At 42.5% G+C, this 19,897-nt stretch overlaps 1 protein-coding gene across 3 annotated transcripts in view; it reads right to left on the minus strand.

The window, feature by feature from the left end:
- The window catches only part of CNIH3 (cornichon family AMPA receptor auxiliary protein 3), a 207,985-nt gene that overhangs the window by 46,560 nt on the left and 141,528 nt on the right, over positions 1 to 19,897 (minus strand). The window contains exons 5-7 of one of the 3 annotated variants that reach the window (XM_077149129.1): positions 18,853 to 18,935; positions 14,718 to 14,786; positions 10,104 to 10,151 (exon numbers count right to left, since the gene is read on the minus strand). In XM_077149129.1, the coding sequence (XP_077005244.1) occupies positions 10,104 to 10,151; positions 14,718 to 14,786; positions 18,853 to 18,935 (200 nt within the window). The remainder of the gene's footprint in view (positions 1 to 10,103; positions 10,152 to 14,717; positions 14,787 to 18,852; positions 18,936 to 19,897) is intronic. The other 2 variants (XM_077149130.1, XM_077149131.1) reach the window with 2 other exon arrangements.

Raw genomic sequence — 19,897 nt, forward strand, 5'->3', positions numbered from 1 at the left:
CCCATATTCCAAAATGCTTTCCTGTCTCCAACACATCATACAATACCTGGAGTTCAGAACACCTAGAGTTCCCTTTTACATTATTGGGAGGAGAAAGATATTATAAAAACCATTATTTCTGTCAGAATGGTAAATGATTTGGTGACTTCTCACAGCAAAACTTCTGAGAGTCTATAAATCTTAACTGCTTAGAAGGTCAGCCTGTGAGAATCTGCTTTGCCGATGGATGCAATAAATCGACTTTTTCTGGTCCACGCATTCTGAGGAGATTGTAGGGGAGACTGAGTGATTATCATTCTTGATTATCGACCTTGTAGAGCCTGGCCCCTAGTGTAGGGGCAAGAAGCTCAGTAAAAGAAAAGGAAAATAACCAGCTTCTGTGGATGGAAGTAAATGGAAGCAGTGAGGTATAAAGGGCTCTGGAGCCAGAGAGTGGCCCTGTGACCTACAAGCTGGGTGACCTTGGACAAGGTGTTTATCATCTGGTGAAGGCAGACAATTTCGCCCAACTCACAGAGCTGTTGTGAAGATTCCCTTACACAGACATTCCAAGGGCCCTCCACAAACCTACTAGACCCAAATTTCCTGAGGAATCTATGTTTTCAAATAACCTCTCCTAATGCAATGTGAGGCACAGCCAGGTATGGGAAAGACTCTTAATGATATGTCTTAAGGTTGCTGATGGTTTCAGGGTTTCTTCTCTCCACGAGGGCTGCAGGACTTTCTCACTTTGTGAAGCTGTTTGTGCCAGCCCAATATTTAATTCAGAAAGTTCAGGTCATGTCTTGGGTCAGGAAGATGTTCCCTCCACACAACCAGGACATAGAAGTTTGAGGGGATGCTCCCTGAACCCAGCACACAGCTCATCTGGACAGACCAGAAAAGAACTGGCAGTCGGTGACATCTGTCTGCTGACTACCAATCTCTTTGGCTTGAAAGCTCTTCTCTATTTCCTCTCACCCTCAACAGATCTGGTTTTCCAGACCCTGAGGGGCCATTTTGGGAGCTGCTTATGAATCACTGGCAAAACCAACAACCATTCAAGTCAGCAAATGTTTCCCACAGTGCTTCTTTCTCGACCTTGTCCACCCAGAAGCATAGAAGGGGTAATTTCAAACAGATATCTGGAGCGCCAAACCCCAGACCTACTGAAGCAGAACCTCTGGAAATGGTTCTTAAGTAGACATTTGTTGAAAAGCACAGATGAGAATTCCTGGGGGGAATAAGGAGTGGAGAACAGGAGGCTATATTGAGATGAGGGTGCTGGGCAGCTGGCTTGCTCACTCACCATCTAAGGAACATGTTTGTGCCACTTGAACATGCAAAATTCAAATTCATGACACAGTTGTATCACAGATTACTACATTTGGTAGATCTTCAGGGTTGTTCACAAATAGAATTGTGAAAGTGAATTCCTTGAATATCTACAGTAAGTGAGACCACTTCTTGTGTATTAAGGAGCTAAGATTTCTGTAGTTGCGATAACAAGAATAATATTCAGAATGCTCATCGGAGGAAGCTTTCCAGAATTCCCTTCATACTTGCAATCCTGCTATTGATGATAACTTCGCCCAGGCCATGCCCGCCTCCCAGGAACCTACAAAGAACAGGTCTCTTCTTACTGGAGACCTGTTTATTTCTACTAACCAAGGATCTTTTTCACAAGTTTTGCCTGGAATTCCAGAATATAAAGATATATTGCCCTGCTCCCAGTCCTACCGGGGAGAGGGAAATGACAAACTGGTAAGGGATATAACCTGCAGGAGGAAAGACAAAATCCATTCATTGTCTTTGGATTCATGGCTACTCACTTACAGTAAAATGGCCATTGATGTAGAGTGGGGTGAGAATGATTCACCCATTCTTTCATTCAAAAATTTTGTATTGAAGTACTGTGCTTGGCTCTATCACACAATAGTGAACGAGGCAGGTGTGGTTCGTGACCTCAGGGAGTTAATAGTTGATTGGGATTCTGTGAACTCAGACACTGAGAAGGGGACCAGCTGAACTGACTGAGCAGCTCAGGATGTACTAGTTCTAAGGTCATCTCACCACTTAATCCACTGGGTCTCAATTTCTCTATCTGAAAACGAGGGGTTTAGCTAGATTGACTGTGCAAGGTCCATTCCAGTTCTAGTATTTCATCTGCTAATCATGTAGTGGCCATCATCCTTGTGTCCCAAGTTGTACTAAGCTCTGGGAACTTGAAGATGACCAAGACATTGTGTTCCTTCTTCACAGGGCTCACAAACCAATGGGAGGCAGCAGGCATCCACAGAGATAACAACACAGAGCAGTAGGTGTTACCATAGATATGTAGCCTTCCATATCTAAGGGTTTGTTACCATCTGTGCCAGTTAGAAAGGATTATGCACCCTGGAAAAGCCATGTTTCAATCCTGATCCATGTTGTGGAAGCAGCTGTTTCTTTTAATCCTTATCCAGCACTGTAGGTTGGAAACTTGATTAGATTATCTCCACAGAGATGTGACATGCCCAATTGTGGGTATTGATCTTTGATTAGAAGGAGATGTGACTCTACCCATTCCAGGTGCGTCTTAATTTACTGGAATCCTTTAAAAAAGGAAGCATTTTGCCAAGAGCCATGAGAAAGCCACAAGAACCATGAGAGCCCACGCAGTTTCAGAAACCTTGGGAGATAAAGAAGGAAACTGCCCCCAGGGGAGCTCCATGAAACAAGAAGCCTGGGGAGAAAGCTAGCAGACATCGCCATGTTTGCTGTGTGTCTTTCCAGCTGAGAGACAAATCCTGAACGCCATCAACTTTTCTTGAGTGAAGAAACCTCTTGTTGGTGCCTTAATTTGGACATTTTTATAGACTTGCTTAATTAGGACATTATCAAAGGCTTAGAACTGTGAACTTGCAACTTACTAAATTCCCCTTTTTAAAAGCCATTCATTTCTAGTATATCACATTCTGGCAGCTTGTAAACTAGAACACCATCCTAGAGAAAATCTGCAACATATTAATACCCTTCCTGGGGTTATGTGGTAGATGGCCAGAATCTCTGGCTCCAGTTAATGGCCTCCCTGAAGTCAGACCCCTTGCCTGTATCCTCCCTCTCTGATGCTGGGCATGGCTCCGTGATTTGCTTTAGCCAGTAGGACCTTAGTAGATTTGATGCAAGCCAAAGCTTGAAAAAGTGCTTATACATTCCCACTTTTCTACTCTTGCTAAGCCTGAACAAGGAGCCAGAGGATGACATGTGCAACAGAGCCAATCATCCCAGCTGAGGCCATCCTAGCTTAGCCAATAATCCGCTGACTGTCAGACACACGAATGAACCCCCAGCCAAGTCCCACAAAGACCAATGGCTCTAACGATCTGACCCACAGCCTCGTAAAAAATAAAGATGGTGGTTGTTATAAGCTTCTTTGATACCTTAGCATAGAGAACTGATAAGGATAAATGGAAGCAGCTACCTAGACTCAAGTGCAAAGCCAGAGCCCACATGTCAGGGATCTGTTGTCAACTCTTCTGCTTTGTCTGCTGCTACCCTGGGAGAGAAGTGAAATGAGGACAGGGCTCTCTCTTCAGCCTCCTCCAGCTCCTGGTTCAACAACCCCATGACAGGACACCACTATTTAGGCAGCGAGTCAAATGTTCCATCTTTCCCTCTGACTAACAAGGAGCTTGCCACAGAAAGTGTCTGAAAATAAATTATACATGAGACACAGTTTCTGAACTAGTTGCAATTTTTATTCCAGGGTATTTTTACTTTTCTTCAAACATTCCCTCCAAGGGTGAACTACCCTATGAACCAGTTAAATGGAATTAGAAAAGAGCCTTGAAGGAATCCACTTGCCCCCATCAAAGGTTAGCCAAGTATGCTACAGGATCGCTGGGACCCCACATGGCTTTTGGTATCGTTGCTTCCCTTTAAAATGGCTGAGCAACAGAACTATAGTGGTGGTCCTCAAGGAGTGTTTTTCAAAGAGAATTGACAATTTCCTCTATAATGCGGTGATTTAAAACGGGGACTCTAGTCAGACAAGAGTTTCCGTCAAATTCCAGCTCTGCCACCTAGGAGAAGTGAGATCCTGGCATATAAACGTAACTTCTCTAAGCCTCAATTTTTTCATCTGTTAAGCAGGGCTATTAATAGTGACTACTTCATGGGGTTGTGGTGGTTATTAAAAGTGTTAATATTTTTTAAAGCATATAGTAGTCTCTTAAGAAATGCAAGCTGTTATTACTATTATGTTTTAGAGACCCCTCAAGCAACACAGAATTCTAATCTGGAAAACTTTTCTGAGTCAAGGATGATCTGTTCTCTCTAAGGCATTCTGCATAACTGCCTCTGAGTTTGTGTGTCCCTCTTCACCATAATAGGTCTCTCAATTAAAACAGACCATTCTCTCCAGAGCCCTTCAGCAAGAACTGCATTAACAGCTTTTAAAAAACCTTGAAATCAAATCAATCCCTGGTGGCTGGAAATGCCAGTAATTAGAGAAAAGTTACCGTCTCACCATTCTTCTAAGTATTTAATGCATGATAAATATTATGCACCAAAGCAACACGGGCCTTTCTCTGGATTCTGGTATTATATAAATGCATTTAGCAGCCTCCTCTTAAGTCAAAGAAATTGGGACAGAGCTTGTAAATTTTTAGCGTCAGCAGAATGGCTGCTCTGTGACAAAGAATAAAATCACTTTTAAAAACCTAGAAAGAGAACTAAGAGCATATGTGAAAAGGATCAAGGACAAATCCTTATTTATGAAAACAGCTGGGTATATATATATATATATACATATATATATATATATATACCTATTTTCCTGCAGTTCTGTACTAGAATGCTACTTTTGAAAAGCATGAGAAAGCATGTTGTTTTGGATTCATAGCTCATCTCACTAGAGAGGTAAACTTCTATATTAATGTCCTAATAAATATTTTACCACATTAAAAAAATGCTTACTCTCTTTTAAAAGTCACAAATGCTCACAGTATTAGTTGGCGATTACCCTAACAATGCTGCCTAACAAGTCACTCCAAAATTCAGAGGCTTGAAACAAAGTTTACTTTCTCATATGTCTGCAGATTGGCTGGAGGGGGTGGTCACGTGACCTCGTGGGCTTGGCTTTGAGCTACAGGTAGGCTCAGGGCTGTCCCTCCTGCCACTGATCCTCCTTGTGCCATTGCATTAGCCTTGGCAATGTCAGAAGTGCAAGAGGGAGAGACATGGTTTAAAACTTGCACACTCAGATTACTGCCCACATTCTGCTGGACAAACCCAGTCACATGCCTGAGTCCATCAGTGGAGAGGCGAAATAAACTCTGCTTCTAGCCAGAAGACCTGCAAAATCCTATGGCAAAGGTCATGGGTACAGACAGGGCCAGCTTCTTGGGTGCATAACCTGTGCAGTTGCATAGGGCCCCAGGCTTAGAAGGGCTCTGTTATGGATTGAACTGTTTCTCCCAAAAAGATCAGGAACCCCTGATCCCATTATCATGATCCTATTTGAAATGGGATCTTTGAAGATCTTATTAGTTAAGATGATGCCTAACTAGTTTAGGGCGAGGCCCAGTCTAACATGAGTGGCATCCTTATAAGCAGATTATAAACAGAATACAGGAAATCTGGACACAGATATAGGGAGAAGACGGACATGTGACAGAGCCTGAGGTTGAGTTACCCTGCGGATCTCCGGCAAGTCACCGCCAGGACCCTGTAGACTTCAGAGGAAGTACGGCCCTGCCAGACTTACAGCCTCCAGGACAGTGAGACAATAAATTCCTCTTGTTTTAAGCCTCCCAGTTTGTGTTACTCTGTTGCCTTCGGAAACTAAGACAGGGCCCAAGCTTGGTTTAATGCTCTGCTGTCAACATTCTAAAATTCTTAACAATTTGTTAACAAGGGGCCACGCATTTTCACGTTTCTACCGGCCCACAAATCATGCAGCCAGTCCTAGATACGGGAGAAGGCAAAGCACTGGGAACAATAAGGCAAACACCTCATTTAATAAAACTGACTCTTCACCTTAAAAATGTCATGTCACTTTCCCATCTCCTCCAACCCCTGCTTACAGAACCACACCATGGCATTTTCGTAGTGGATTTAGGTTTATACTCACAGCTTCAATTCACACCTCCCCAAAAAGAGAGGTGTGTGGATCTGAGAAGCATAAAAGGGAGAGGGGCATAGCTGGCCATTACCACCTCTGCATGGGATGCCTGCCCCTCCACAGGCCCGGTTGTACCTTCCCCGTGAATTCACCTCCTCGCTTCCCCACTGTCCATCACTCCTTCTCCTCATATCCCAGTGTGACAGGTCAATGGAGAGAGTGAAAACTATCCATCCACTGGTGCCATCTACATTCATAAATGTCACAAATCTACAGTGTGACTGCATACACTCCTCAGAAAATCAGGCCATGAATTAGAGAAGCACAGAGACATACAGTTGTCTAATGTAGTCTACGAGACATGAACATTTCATAGCTAATCCCAAGGTGGGATGACACAGTTTCCCTGTGTTCTCATCCCAGTCTCTGGGGCTCTCACTTCAGCTCATTTCCTCAAACTGTCCCTTGAAAAGGGAGATGCAGTAGGCCTACGTGTAGCCTCTTCCAAATGAGGGTGAAAGCAGCAGATAAACCAGCCTCTGCATTCCATCCTACTTCCCGCTCCCAGCCTGTACTTTACAGCCCATCCACAGAGCCTACCAGAGTGTCTGTCACAAGAACCAAGGGGCTCTTGCCATGAAAAATGAATCATAAGCACAAGTCGACACAAGAATCCTGCAGTTCAAACAATTAATTACCCAGAGAACACATTTTCTGATAATTATAGAGCTAAAAATGGATTTCTGAAAATCCCTTCCTTTCCCCACAGAAAGCTGAGGAGGTGGTTTAACAACAATCAGCTGCTGAGATGCATCACATTCTGGGGTGTTTAGGAGACCAGTTCTAAGAAATTTCTTGGAAGGTACAGATTCCAGAAGGTGCTGATGCTAACTAGACCCATTAACCCTTTCCGTCAACCCCAACACACACACCCAGCTTGGGAATCTGAACTCAGAAGCCCATTCCAGAAAGAGAGAGAGGCCGGAGGCAGGCAGCCCAGGCCAGTCCCACCTTGTGATGCCTTTCAACCACCAAATGGTACTGAACTAAGAAAATGGGAAAGGGCTGTCAGGGGAGTACTGCCAGCCAAGGATTACTTTAGCCTAATTCAGCACCAAGGGACGTTATAAGGGATTTTAAGTAGAAGCTAAGAGTTAAGAAAATATTTAATATGTATTGAGCACTTATGAGCTAGATATACATATACTATCTCATTTAAAGTCCCACAACAACTTTATGAGGGAGGATCTGTTATTATTATACCCTCCTCCCCCATTTTAGTGCCATCAAATGACAGCACATGTTTTGGGTTATAAAGGTAATAGTGGCAGAGGCAGGATTTGGAAGCAGCAGCAGCCTACACATATCCCACCACCTATACCACTTCCTTAGTTGAACGAACCACAATTGGCTGGGGTAAGATATTAATGACATTAAAATACAGACTACAAATAGGGCAGAAAGCATAAACATGAAAGAAAGTGATAGGAGAAATTGTAGAATAGAGACTTCGGTGTCAAAAATGACTACAATATAGTGTTAAAATCTACTTTCAAATACAAACCTCATATATATGGTAAGTGTAGTAAAATAAGTAAATGTTCCACTACGCCATGAACACCACAGGAATGAAGAAATGAAAGGAGTATTGGGCACAGGCGAGCCACCGTGGCTCAGGAGGCAGAGTTCTTGCCTGCTATGCCGGAGATCCGTGTTCGATTCCTGGTGCCTGCCCATGCAAAAAAAACAAAAAGGCTATGCACTATTCTATGTACTCTGTCACCAGATATGACCTTACAGAACAAAGTTATTTTCCTACCAGAACTTATATTCTAATGAGAGGACACAGACTTACATGTCCAATACCCAAATGTATCTGTGAGACTACAGAGAATTATCAAACGAAACTAAACCTGTGAGGTATAACAAGAACTCAACAGCCAACTAGAAGAGTCAATAACTTGAAATTACAGTGACAAAGAAATCATGCTGACATCAATGAAAATGGCTATGGTTATCCCAGAGCACCAAAACAGAGGTGAAGACCTATAGAGCCAAGTACTCAAAGGTAGACATGCTTGCAGTAAGAGGTCTGGAGCACAAAACAATGCAGGTGCAGGCACGTGGCTTGTTTCTGCCTAAAGTAGCCAGGAGGTGCTCAGCACCATTCACCATGCAAATTGCCACGGGAACTAGAAAGCCATTAAGCTATGGCGTGTGTGTGCACACCTGCCATTATAACACGTAAAAATCTTGAAGTCAGTGCTTCCATGCCCTTTGATGTCTGTCTTAAACTTTCTTCTCTGGTATATTCCACCACAAAGAATAGCAATTGCCTTTGACTTCACAGAAGTAGCCTGGATAGAAAGGAGCATGGGTAAATAAAAAGGACAAAAAAACTTGGAGCACAATGTTTACTGGCGTAAAATTCGCAGTCTACTCTTCATAGAAACATATGCAAACCACATGCAAACTTGCAAATGGGAATGCTAATTCTTGCACAGCCCACTTACTTTCACATCCTTGGCTTTGACCTTGGGAAGGTCCGGTGCTGTATGGCTGTGGGCAGCAGACCTTAGTAGAGACAGTTAGATGCCCACTGCCTGCCTTCTAGCCAGGGTCAATGGCTGAGAGATACTGAAGGATGTGCAAGGCTAAACTGTGATGGATGTGGATTATCACTGTGCCGGTGAACATAGGATGGTACCTTCAGGATGGTCAAGGGGGAAAAAGAGGCAACTTGGAGTTTGAAAAACAAAATTTTTATTTAGTCATGACTCAATTTTATCCCACTCATGCATCAGTCTTAAAGGAAACCAGAGACTATGGAGGTGATGGCTGGAGCAAGTTGTAAGTATCCAAGTTATCATCCGGGAAAATAATTCACAAATTCAGGGATTACCCTTAAATCTAAATGTTATATAATCTTCTTAGTCTTTGTTCTTTGGATCACTAGTATTTTCATATACAAGTGTTATCTAAGCATACCAGCCTGCTGTGAAATACAAGATATGGAATTCTAACACACAGAGTTCCTTAGAAAATATTACAGGACAAGTAGTTAGCTAGAAAAATAATTGGTTTCTTGGTTTTAAACTACTCTCCAAATGAAAGGTATCAATATTGAAAGACAAAAAAAAACTTCAAGTATTTGCAATTTTTTTTCCCCTTTCTCTCAGTGTTGACATAGCATTTGGTTTCTCTCCTTTTCACGTAAGACTCAAAATCTCCTTTTTGGCAGGTAAACAGATTGCTTTCCCCTCCACTCCGGACAGAGATCAGGGATATCCTTTGGCCAAAGTACATGGGTACTGCTTATTTTACCTGTAAGCTGCCATTCACTATACTTTGCTCCAAAAAGTGACTTTCCTGATTAGCGAAGACAGAAGAGTCTCTCTGCACAGTGGTCCCCCAGCCAGGTCACAGAGTTCAGCTCAACGCCAGGCTTAAGCTGCTGGGTGAGTATGTCTATATGCGCCGTGTTCCTGAGTGAGTTAAGGGTGGCTGTGACCTACCACCCAGTCATTCAGAGCAGCTCTCTCTCTGAATGGCTTCACTCCTCCATCCCACCCTTCTGACACCCCCAGTGATGCCCATCAAACTGCAAACCTGAGTGGCAGCCTGTAACCTCAAAGGAAACCCAGCATCCAGTTAAGAACTTGCCTAAGGAGGGAGCGTTCCGAGACCAGCACTAGATGACACAAAGGGAATGAAGAAGTAGTCAGCCCTAATTCCATCCATCACCGTACAAAGACAAAAAGCCTCCAAATCAGACCAGAGGGCACTTGCAAATACTCAGTGCTGCCCTGACACTTTGACTGATGGTCACCCCTTTTAATAGTTCCTCTCATCTTTGGAGATTTCCAAAGAATGGAGAGCTTACTCCCACCTCCCCCCTCCACTGCCTTCCTGGGTAGATAGGACTTGAGCAGGCACCGAGTGTCAGCAGCCTCTTTACTTTGTGCTCACCCCTCATCATGGACTCCTCTACCCTCTGCCATGGAGCTCTTGCACTGACCTTTCGGAGAAGGAAGCAGATGCGCTCGATGTTCCTCAGCCTTTCTCTCTGTCAGGGGTGCATGAGACAGAAAGGAGGAGGGAAGTTAGGGATTCTGTTGAAAGAGCGTGAGGAGCCCCCACATTCAGCCCCCAGTAGAGGAACCATTACCCATCAGAGACCTCTAAGGGCCACACTGCCAATATGCTCCTACCAGTAGCTTATTCTAACAGAGTTTTTGGCTCTTTTCCCTCTACCTTGTAATCATTTGCTCTTCATAGAACTCTCCCAGCAAATAATATGGGCTTAGCTTCCTTCTCAGCCCTTTGGGGTCTGCAGCCCAGAAAAAGTTTCTGTATGTCTTACTATAGGCAAAGACTCTCAGCCTCCATGTATATGTAAGATGGTAAAACTTCAGATCTGGCACCACATGGTCACAGAACTTCCTAAAGTCTGCACTCTGCCCTCCCAGGAGGACTTGCCATTTGGCTCTCAAAAAGCCTTATGTGCTCTGATTAGTGCCTAATGTAGGCAAGTTCTCTGACTGTTTGCTCTGTTTTTCCTAAAGCCAGTGTATTTGGAAGAAGCAATCTCCCCACTAAATTACACACCAACGCCCCCAGCTCCAAGGCTAAGTAAGACTTGTCAAAAAGTTAAAGTTCATCTCTGGAGTCTGGCTGGCTGTTGAGAGAAGATGCCCTTGTGTCTGGGCAGGTGACGATGTTCACATCCTAAACTAAATGGAGTTGCCTCCCTTTCCCTGCAGTGACGTGCATGATTTCCCGAGCTACACTGAACACAGCTGTGGTGTCTCCCAGAACTTCGTTATTGAAGCAAATTGGTTGTCACAGATTTATCGGTAAAGAGATTCCTCCTGAATCTGAAGAAGACTGGTGGCTGGGCCACTTCAGTTTCCCTAACGGAATCATAAATACAGTGATTCCCGTGCAGACTTTAATCCAGAGGAAACAGGACAAATTAGTGTCAGGCTGCAAACTCCTCAAGTACACATGCACACACAAACAAACACACACAAACACTTGGGTGGGCATCCAGGCTGCCTAACTGGAGAATAATCAAAAGAACTTGGAGATACCAAGCATGAAGGAGGGTGGTACAGGACAAACACCAGCTCCTTCCCCATTAGACCAGATCCTCTGGTCCACATCTCTCATTATTTTCAAGTGCTATTGCATGCCCAGATGGGAAAGGATTAACATAGAAACCAGTGGGGAAAACAGAGCATTCTCCCTCCTTTTCTCTCCAGAAGGGAGTTACCTTCAATATTTGATGATTTAGGGGATCTTAAATCCAAAGGACCAGAGGGCCTCCTCAATGTTCATTTAGGAATGCATTTCACCCATTAGCAATTGTGTGTAACACAAATCCTTCCAGGACCCAAGTTACCGAATGAATGAAGCAGCATTTTCCAAGCCACCTGAGCCTGAAATCCTACTCTGGGGACTTTGGAACAGAATAGAGAGCTTGAAGACACGTTAAATGAGGCATCCAAAGCATCTAACTTCCTGCCAGAGAATACCATCATAGAACTGGAAAAATATGTCAAATACTCTCCCATTTAGGAAATTAATGTTTTTTTCTTAAATCCTGGAGAAGAGTACTTCCTGAGGGTATCTAGGAGCTTTAGTCCTTCTCTGAGCTATCTAAGCTTTAAAAGACCCAGATTCCTCAATTAAATTAGTTAAAGTGTGGTTATAATAATAGGAGTAAAACAAAGTTGAGACCCAGCTTCTATGTCACACAACTCTGCCCTTCAATATTCATTCATTCTTTTATCAACAAACATGTACTGAGCACCTACTATGTGCAGGTTCTATTCTTGCACTGACCTTTAAGAGACGCTCCTGGTGGAGCTTATTCAAGTTCTAATTTTCTTTGTTTTGTTTAAATGAAGGGAGTTAGCATGGTTAGGTGGAAATTGGCTCCACAAAAATGCCTTATGGTTACACCAATCACTTGTAATCCAGTGTGAAATTTGCATGATGGAATTGAGTGGCAGGACAGATTTCTCCCCTAGCATATAACCTGGGATGATTCAAGAAAGCTCAAGATGTTCTGAGTAGCTGTTTCCTCAGTTGCACCCAAATAACTGAGATGAAGGGAAGCAGACTCGACTTCCCCGGCATTCTGGAATGGAAGCTGTCCCTCAGGCTGGAGCAGTATTGTGCACCTGGCAGATATCGACAATCCAGGTGGTTAATGATGGTGCCACAAAAGCACCTAGAAAAAAAATGAGATCCAGGGTGAAACCCTTTTAGCCCTGGCCAATCTAAGTTATCAAAGGTGGGTGCTGGGGGTGGCAGATGGAAATAAAATGAATTTTAATAAGTTTCATAGAGTATAATAAGTTGTCAAGAGAATCTTAGGCATTCTTTCAGCTTGCAACAAAATTCTTTTTTACACAGTCTACTTTGAAAGGGTTTGGTTCCGTTTCATAGAATCAAAGAATTTAACGCTAAAGGGGATCAGCTATTATAAAACCAAGACCCTTAAAGACACAGTGTAGAGTAGGTGGTGAGAACACAGGCATGGGAGACAGCCAGACCTGGATCTGAATACAGACTTCACTCATGAGACTCGGTTTCATGGTCTGTAAATTGGATTAATGATGCCTGCCTTGCAGAATTGGGAGGACTACAGATTATGCATATAACATTCTTAGCACACAGTAGAAAACTCAAAAAAGTACAATTCCAACAATAACCCCCTAAGAAGGGGAAACTGAATCGTCCCACAAAATGGTCTACTGGTACCACCCTAAGAGCACATCCTTCTTCAGAGGGCCTGCAGCTAAGGGAGAATAGACTTACTTGCCCTGTTATGAAAGAATGATACTATAAACCTTTCAGGTTAAGATGATAGCATGCTAAAAGAGCCTGGGTTTTCTCTGTTACTTCTTCCTGAAAATACCAAGAAAGCCATTCAAACTGACAGAATCCTGCCTTGGCCCTAGACACCATGGCCTGGAAGGGACATCCTCACATTAACTGTGCACGTGCCATCTTTTGAACCTAACTGTTCTGGTCTGGAATAAGTGTGGGAAAGATTGCTCCCTGGCTCTGAACATGGGCTACACAGACCAGAGAACCAGAGGGCCAATATCCAGCCTCACCCAACAGAAACTATGTCCTCCTCCTTCACCTGCATTCAAACATCTCTTTCTACATCCATCCAGAGGCTCCCAATTGAAGGCTTAGCAAGGGCGATGGGAGGGACAGTAGTGCAGTGCCAGAGGAGGACGACAAAGCAATAAAACTCCAGGATCAGTGCATGCTGAGGTGGGTGGCCTTTCACCTACTGAACCCAAACAACCGGAGTGATCAGACTGCATTAGCTTCCTCAGTGGGAGGCAAGCTGGCCTCAGGACCACAGAGCCTCCCAAGGGGGATGCACATGGGTGATGGATAATGGAGCTGGGAGGTATGTTCATCAATACCTCCCAAGTCTCTACCTGCGTGAAGAGGCAAAGTGGGGGGGGGGGGGGGCACTAATGACGCTTACATATCCTACAAACATGCTGACAAACATAGAGCCACTCTGCTTGTTCAAGGATGGGTAATCGAAAAACACTAGCACAGGCCCCTGAGACTCAACAGCTGCAGCCTAGCTACCCACCCCGATGATTGGGACTTTCATACTCGACTTGCAAGATATCTCAAGACCTCAGGAGGCCTAAACAATGAGCAGTCTCCTCAGTAAGCTTGAGCCAGGTGGAGGCTGTCAAGGCAGATTTATTCCTTTATTCATCCTACTCATCAAATTCCTTGCCCTCCCTCCTTTTATCTACCTTGCCAACAGACGAGTAGAACAAATGGAATAAAAATGAATAATAGGGAGAACAAATGTTAAAATAAATTTAGTTTCAAATGCTGGTGATCCATGGAGGGGAGGGGTAAGGGGTATGGTATGTATAATTCTTCTTTTCTGTTTTAGTTTTATTTTTCTGAATAGATGCAAGTGTTCCAAGAAATGATCATGATAATGAATATGCAACTATGTGATGATATTGTGCATTACTTATTATATATGTAGAAAGGAATGATCAAAATAGGAATGTATGCATTTATTTGGTGTTTTTTAGTATTAAAAAAATAAAATGAAAAAATGAAAAAAAATTGGGAAAAAAATTCCTTGCCCTCCATAAAGAAAAAAATGAAGTTATGAGACAAGCTGTAAGATGGAGGTACCTTGAGAAATATTCTCAGTAAAATAAGCAGCAGACACATAAGGACAAAAACTGTATGCTATCACCTCCAAGGGATGATTAGAAATAGCAAATTCATAAGAGATAGAAAGCATGTTAGAAATTACCAGGAGAGACGGATATAGAGGAAAAGGGAAAGGGAAAGTGTTCGTAAAATTAAAAGAATAAAATAAATAATAAATTAAGAAACAGCCCTATGAGAAAAGTAGTCTCTATCATAAGTTAGAACTCTCATTTTAAAAAATAAGAGTTGAATATAAAAAAATAAAATAAAAGAAATGAAGAAGAGGAAGAGGTTTTAAAAAGAAATAGAGATTACCATTCTGGAAAAAAAATCTTTGCCCTTCATCACAGGCCCTGGGGAACCTATTGTGACATCACCCTTCCCATCACTAGCACCCATTACTTACTGCATGAACAGGGTCGCACTGGTCTATGGGGCTCTTAAAATCCGTCCGTAACTCATCAAAGGCAATTATCTGAAACAGAATATGCAGAATCAAGATGTTAGAGCAAAGGTGTATCAATACACAATGTCAAACACTGGATTTGCTTCAAACAAATGCAGAAAGGAAAGGGTACAGAGGAAACGTGATTGACCAGGAATTGCTCACTGTCGATGCTGGCAGTGGTTACATGGGGTTGGTTATACTATTCCGTCAACTTTTGGGTATGCTTAACATTTTCCAAACCAAAACAAAAAAATTCAAACTAAAATATTTTCAGCCCTCTGGAGAAAAAGGAGAAAATACTCCATTCATTTGGAGAATTTCTGATATTCTCACAAGTAATGGAGACAATCAATCAATAGGCCAAGCCCTCAATCTTGGGGTTTGTCCCTATGAAACTTATTCCTGCAAAGGATAAGCTAAGCCTACTTAAAATTAGGCCCACAAGTCCCCCCAGAGAATCTCTTTTGTTGCTCAGATGTGGCTTTTCTCTCTAAGCCAACTCAGCAGGTGCACTCACTGCCCTCCTTCCTACATGGGACATGACTCCCAGGGGTGTAAATTTCCCTGGCAACGTGGGACAGAAATCCCAGGATGAGCTGGGACCCTGTATCAAGGGATTGAGGAAGCCTTCTTGACCATCAGGGGGAAAGAAAGAAGTGAGAAAAATTTAAGTTTCAGTGGCTGAGAGATTTCAAACAGACTGAGAGGTTATCCTGGAGGTTATTCTTATGCATTATATAAATATCTCTTTTTAGTTTATGGTGTATTGGAGTGGCTGGAGGGAAGTACCTGAAATTGTTGAACTGTGTTCCAGTAGCTTTGATTCTTGAAGATGATTGTGTAATCATACAACATTTACAATGTGACTGTATGATTGTGAAAACCTTGTCTGATGCTCCTTTTATCCAGGATATGGACAAATGAGTAAAAAATATGGATAAAAAATAAACAAATAACAGAGAGGACAAAGGTTAAAATAAATTGGATAGATGGAATTACTAGTGGTCAATGAGAAGGAGGGGTAAGGTGCATGGTATGTATGAGTTTCCTCTTTTTTCTTCTAATTTCTTTTTCTGGAGTGATGCAAATATTCTAAAAAATGATCACGGTGATGAATACACAACTATGTGATGATACCATGAGCCACTGATTGTACACTATGTATGGAATGTTTGTGTGTTAAAATTTATCAATAAAAATATTTAAAAACTTTTTTCAGACTTCTGTGCTTTACCAAGTTGTAGGGGAAATTTTACTCTGGTAAGGGCAAGTTGGGGTTTGGACAGAGGTACAAAAAAACTAAAAACTTTGAATGAGAAATTTCAGTTTCTCTCCTTTCAAGAATGGTTATTTATTCTTTATCTTTGTTCATTCTGGTAGAAACGCTGGTGGGAAGTAAGATGGACAGAAGTCAGGCAAAAGACAGAAAGAAAAAACAAGAAAGCAGAGTTAACTGTAATAGAAGTAACCACAGACTGGGACCATCAGCTCCATCAGATCAGACAGCTTAGTCCTGTTGACTCTGGTCCTAAAGTCCATTCTGGAAAGAGACTCAAACTCCCAGAAAGCACATTTTCCCCATTTGTCTGGAGGAGAGAATGTGGTAGGTGACCCTCTCTAATCCCAGACTAAGCCACGGCACAGCCACAGAAAGAACCCAGGGGTGAAGTCTCCCAAGTCCACATGTACTACTCCAGCCCCCCTGTCTGCAGCTGTAGGTCTGAATAGCAGATTAAGCTTTGATTTCTTTGAATAAATAAAAAAATTAATATTAAAATTTCAAGTTTCACAAGTTAAATGAAAATTAAATTAAAAAATCCAGTGCCTTGCTCTCCTTAGCCAGTGGAATGTCCTCTTTTAGAGGGAGGAGACCTTGTCTTTCAGCAATGACTTTCCTGGGCTGTGTATTAATGGACTGACCCCTGCCCCGACAGTGCATCCCAGGGGCGCTGAACACTTGGCAAAGTTGCTGAAGCAATGAAGGCCGCACACCACCCCTGGGCATCCCTGTTCCAACAACGTGATGTTGGGGAATTAAGTACCAAGTGAGAGAAAACAACTTACTTCCCTCTAGAAAACAGGTACAATTTTGAAGCAGTCGTATGTCATCCTGATTTCGATACTCCTACAGAGTTAGAGGAAAACTCTAGTATAAATTATACTAAATGGACACATTTTTATAACATTCCTTGTCAGAGAATTAATTACCAAGCCTGTTCTTGAACACCATGGTGACAGGAAACTCACCACTTACTGAGGATGCCCATTCCATTTCTTGCCATCTCTAATTAATACACCACCTTCTTTTGTTGAACTAACTCATGCCTCCTTGCAGCTTCTACCCACACTGTAGTCTAGGGATCAGCAAACTACACTCCAGGCCAAATTCAGCCTGCTGGCTGTTTCTGTACAGCTTGTGAGCTAAGAGTGGTCTTTACATTTTTAAATGGTTGAAAAAAAATTAAAAATTAAAATTATATGACATTTAAATTTCAGTGTACATAAAGTTTAACTGGAACACAGTTACATATTGTCAATGGCTGTTTTGCAGTACCATGGCAGAGCTCAGCAGCTGCTACAGAAACCACAAGGCCTGGAAATCACAAAATATGCACTCTCTGGGCCTTTACAGAAAAAAATCTGTCAACCACTGGTCTAGTCCATTATCTGCCTTCTAGAGATCCACTGTCCAATACGGTAGACCCTACCATATATGGCTATTTAAATTAAAGTGATAATTATAAGCAAAATTAAATTCAATTTAAAATTTAGTTCTTAGCTACATTTTAAGTGCTTAAAAGCCACATATGTCTTGTAGTTATGGGACAGCACAGCTATCAAACATTTCATTTGTTGTAGAATGTTCTACTGAACAGTGCTGCTTTAGATGCACACAGGATGGGTCAAATCACTTCCTCAAAAAGAAACCCTTTAAATATTGTCAGTCACCCCACCAAGTCTTTCTTCTTCAAGTTAATGCACTCCAATCGTTATTTAAACAAACTGGTTCTAAGTCACTTTATCACTCCAATTGCCCTCCACTGACATTAACAGTTCATAAATGTCCTTCCTAACATGTGACTACCAGAACTGAACACCATGTTCAAGGTGAAGTCTGTTTGCACAGAGAGAAAGACCATCATTCACCTCCTTTCTTCTGTAGCCTATGCCTCCATTAATGCAGCCTGATAGTGTTAGCTTTTTTGTGGCCACATTACACTCCTGACTGTGTACTGAACTTGCAGTTATCTAAAAACCCTGGGTCTTTTTCACATGCATTTCAATTAAACTCAGTCAACCTCATTCTGCAAATGCATGGTGGGATTAATTCCTCCCCATTCAGTATGGTCCATTGGTCTAATCTGTGAAGACACGATCTGTCTGCCAACTACAAATTCTACTAAGCATACTTAGTATCCACATCCACATTCACACTTTTATAAATACAAATCAAGCAGCACCAAAAGCTGAGACCTAAAGTTGACATAAGCTCTCACTGGACTAATTTACCTATCAGTCAAGACAATTTGCCATATTTTTGATGCCGTTAACTGAAAATAACTCTGTGAATAGCTGGAGAATACCACAACTGCTGATATATCATGTCCAAACCCCACCCCACCACCCTCCCGACCCTCACACACAAGAGGCTGGAGCCCACAGAGGAAATGGAGTCAAGTCACCAAGATGTGGCTGTGTCAAAGGACATGCTATAAAACTCCATCCTCAGACTTGGATCCTGTGGTTGTGTCCCTGCATAAATGCCGGGAGGTGGGCCTGGATGAAACGGAGCAAAGGTAGCCAGTGCTTGCAGCAGGTAGGGAGGCGCCCCAGGAGATTCTGAACTGTTCAGCGAGCCTGGGAGTAGGCAACCAAGGCCCTGCAGCTCCTGACCTTGAGGATGGTGTGGATAATAAAGGCCCAGAGTTGTAGCTTATGTCTTCGAGCTCTATGAGATAACAGGTACATCACAGGTACTTTCTGGTGAGGGCAATGTACACAGTGAGGATAAAGGCTTTCAGTATCTCCACTCAGTAATTAATTCAGCCATTCATTTGACAAACGTCTATGAACATCTTTCACACACACAAACCTGGTTAACCACTGGAGATGCAAAAACCAACACCGCACAGCTCCTGTCCTCATCACGCTCCTGGTCTCGAGGGCGAGACAACCCTGTACACAAAAAATTATTACAGTGCGATAACCAGGATGATTATAACAGTAGCTACCATTTATTGCATGCTAAGTATGTCAAGCACTGGGCTATGTGCTGTACACGCTTTTTATCATTTAATCCTTCCACCCACTCCACAAGAGAGTCACTAGTATTGTCCCCATTTTAGAGGTGCAGAAACTGAGACTGAAAGAGGTTAAATTACCTGCCCCAGATCACTGCTTTTGTGCCACCTTTTAAACTAAGGCTTCTCTGGCACTATCACCTATGCAATTACCACAAAGCTCTACTGTCCTCCAGATAGCAAGAAATAAAGATTCCCAGAATATGGAGAAAAATAAGCCCCGGTACCTGTAGACTGAGAGGAAAACTTCCCAGAAGAGGTGAGGTTTCCATTACCCTCTAACTGCTAAGTATTAATTCATCAAGAATCCTAGGTTCCTGACCAACATCCAAGAACAGAATGATCCGCGGTAGTGAAATCCTTTGGTGTTGCAGATTTTTTACACAAAGCAAAGCCATTAGCTTCAGGAATGGACTGCAAATGTGATGAGTGTACTAATGATGCCAGGAGGAAAAAGGTGGGCAGATGAACAGGTTGGCACAGTTTAATTCAGTTATTTGCATGGAAGAGCTTCTCTGTACATTCTCTGAGGTTCTTCTCTATCATGGAGCCCAGCATCTAACAGTACTTAGTAAGCATTAAATGTTGATCCAATGATAAAATCACTTCAAATGATTTATTTTAAAATTTACATATAGTAAAATTCACTCTTTTTGGTGTACAGGTCTATACATTTTGGGTTGTGGAACAAGAATCAAGGTACAGAACAGTTTTATCACCCCAAAACATTCTCTCCTGATGCCCCTTTGGAGGTCAATCGCTAATCTTTCTTCCATCCCTATAGCTTTGTCTTTCCCAGAAAATCATAAAAATGGAATCACAGAGTATGTAGCCTTT

Source organism: Tamandua tetradactyla, chromosome 2, assembly GCF_023851605.1.
Source record: "Tamandua tetradactyla isolate mTamTet1 chromosome 2, mTamTet1.pri, whole genome shotgun sequence".
Taxonomy (NCBI): Eukaryota; Metazoa; Chordata; class Mammalia; order Pilosa; family Myrmecophagidae; genus Tamandua; species Tamandua tetradactyla.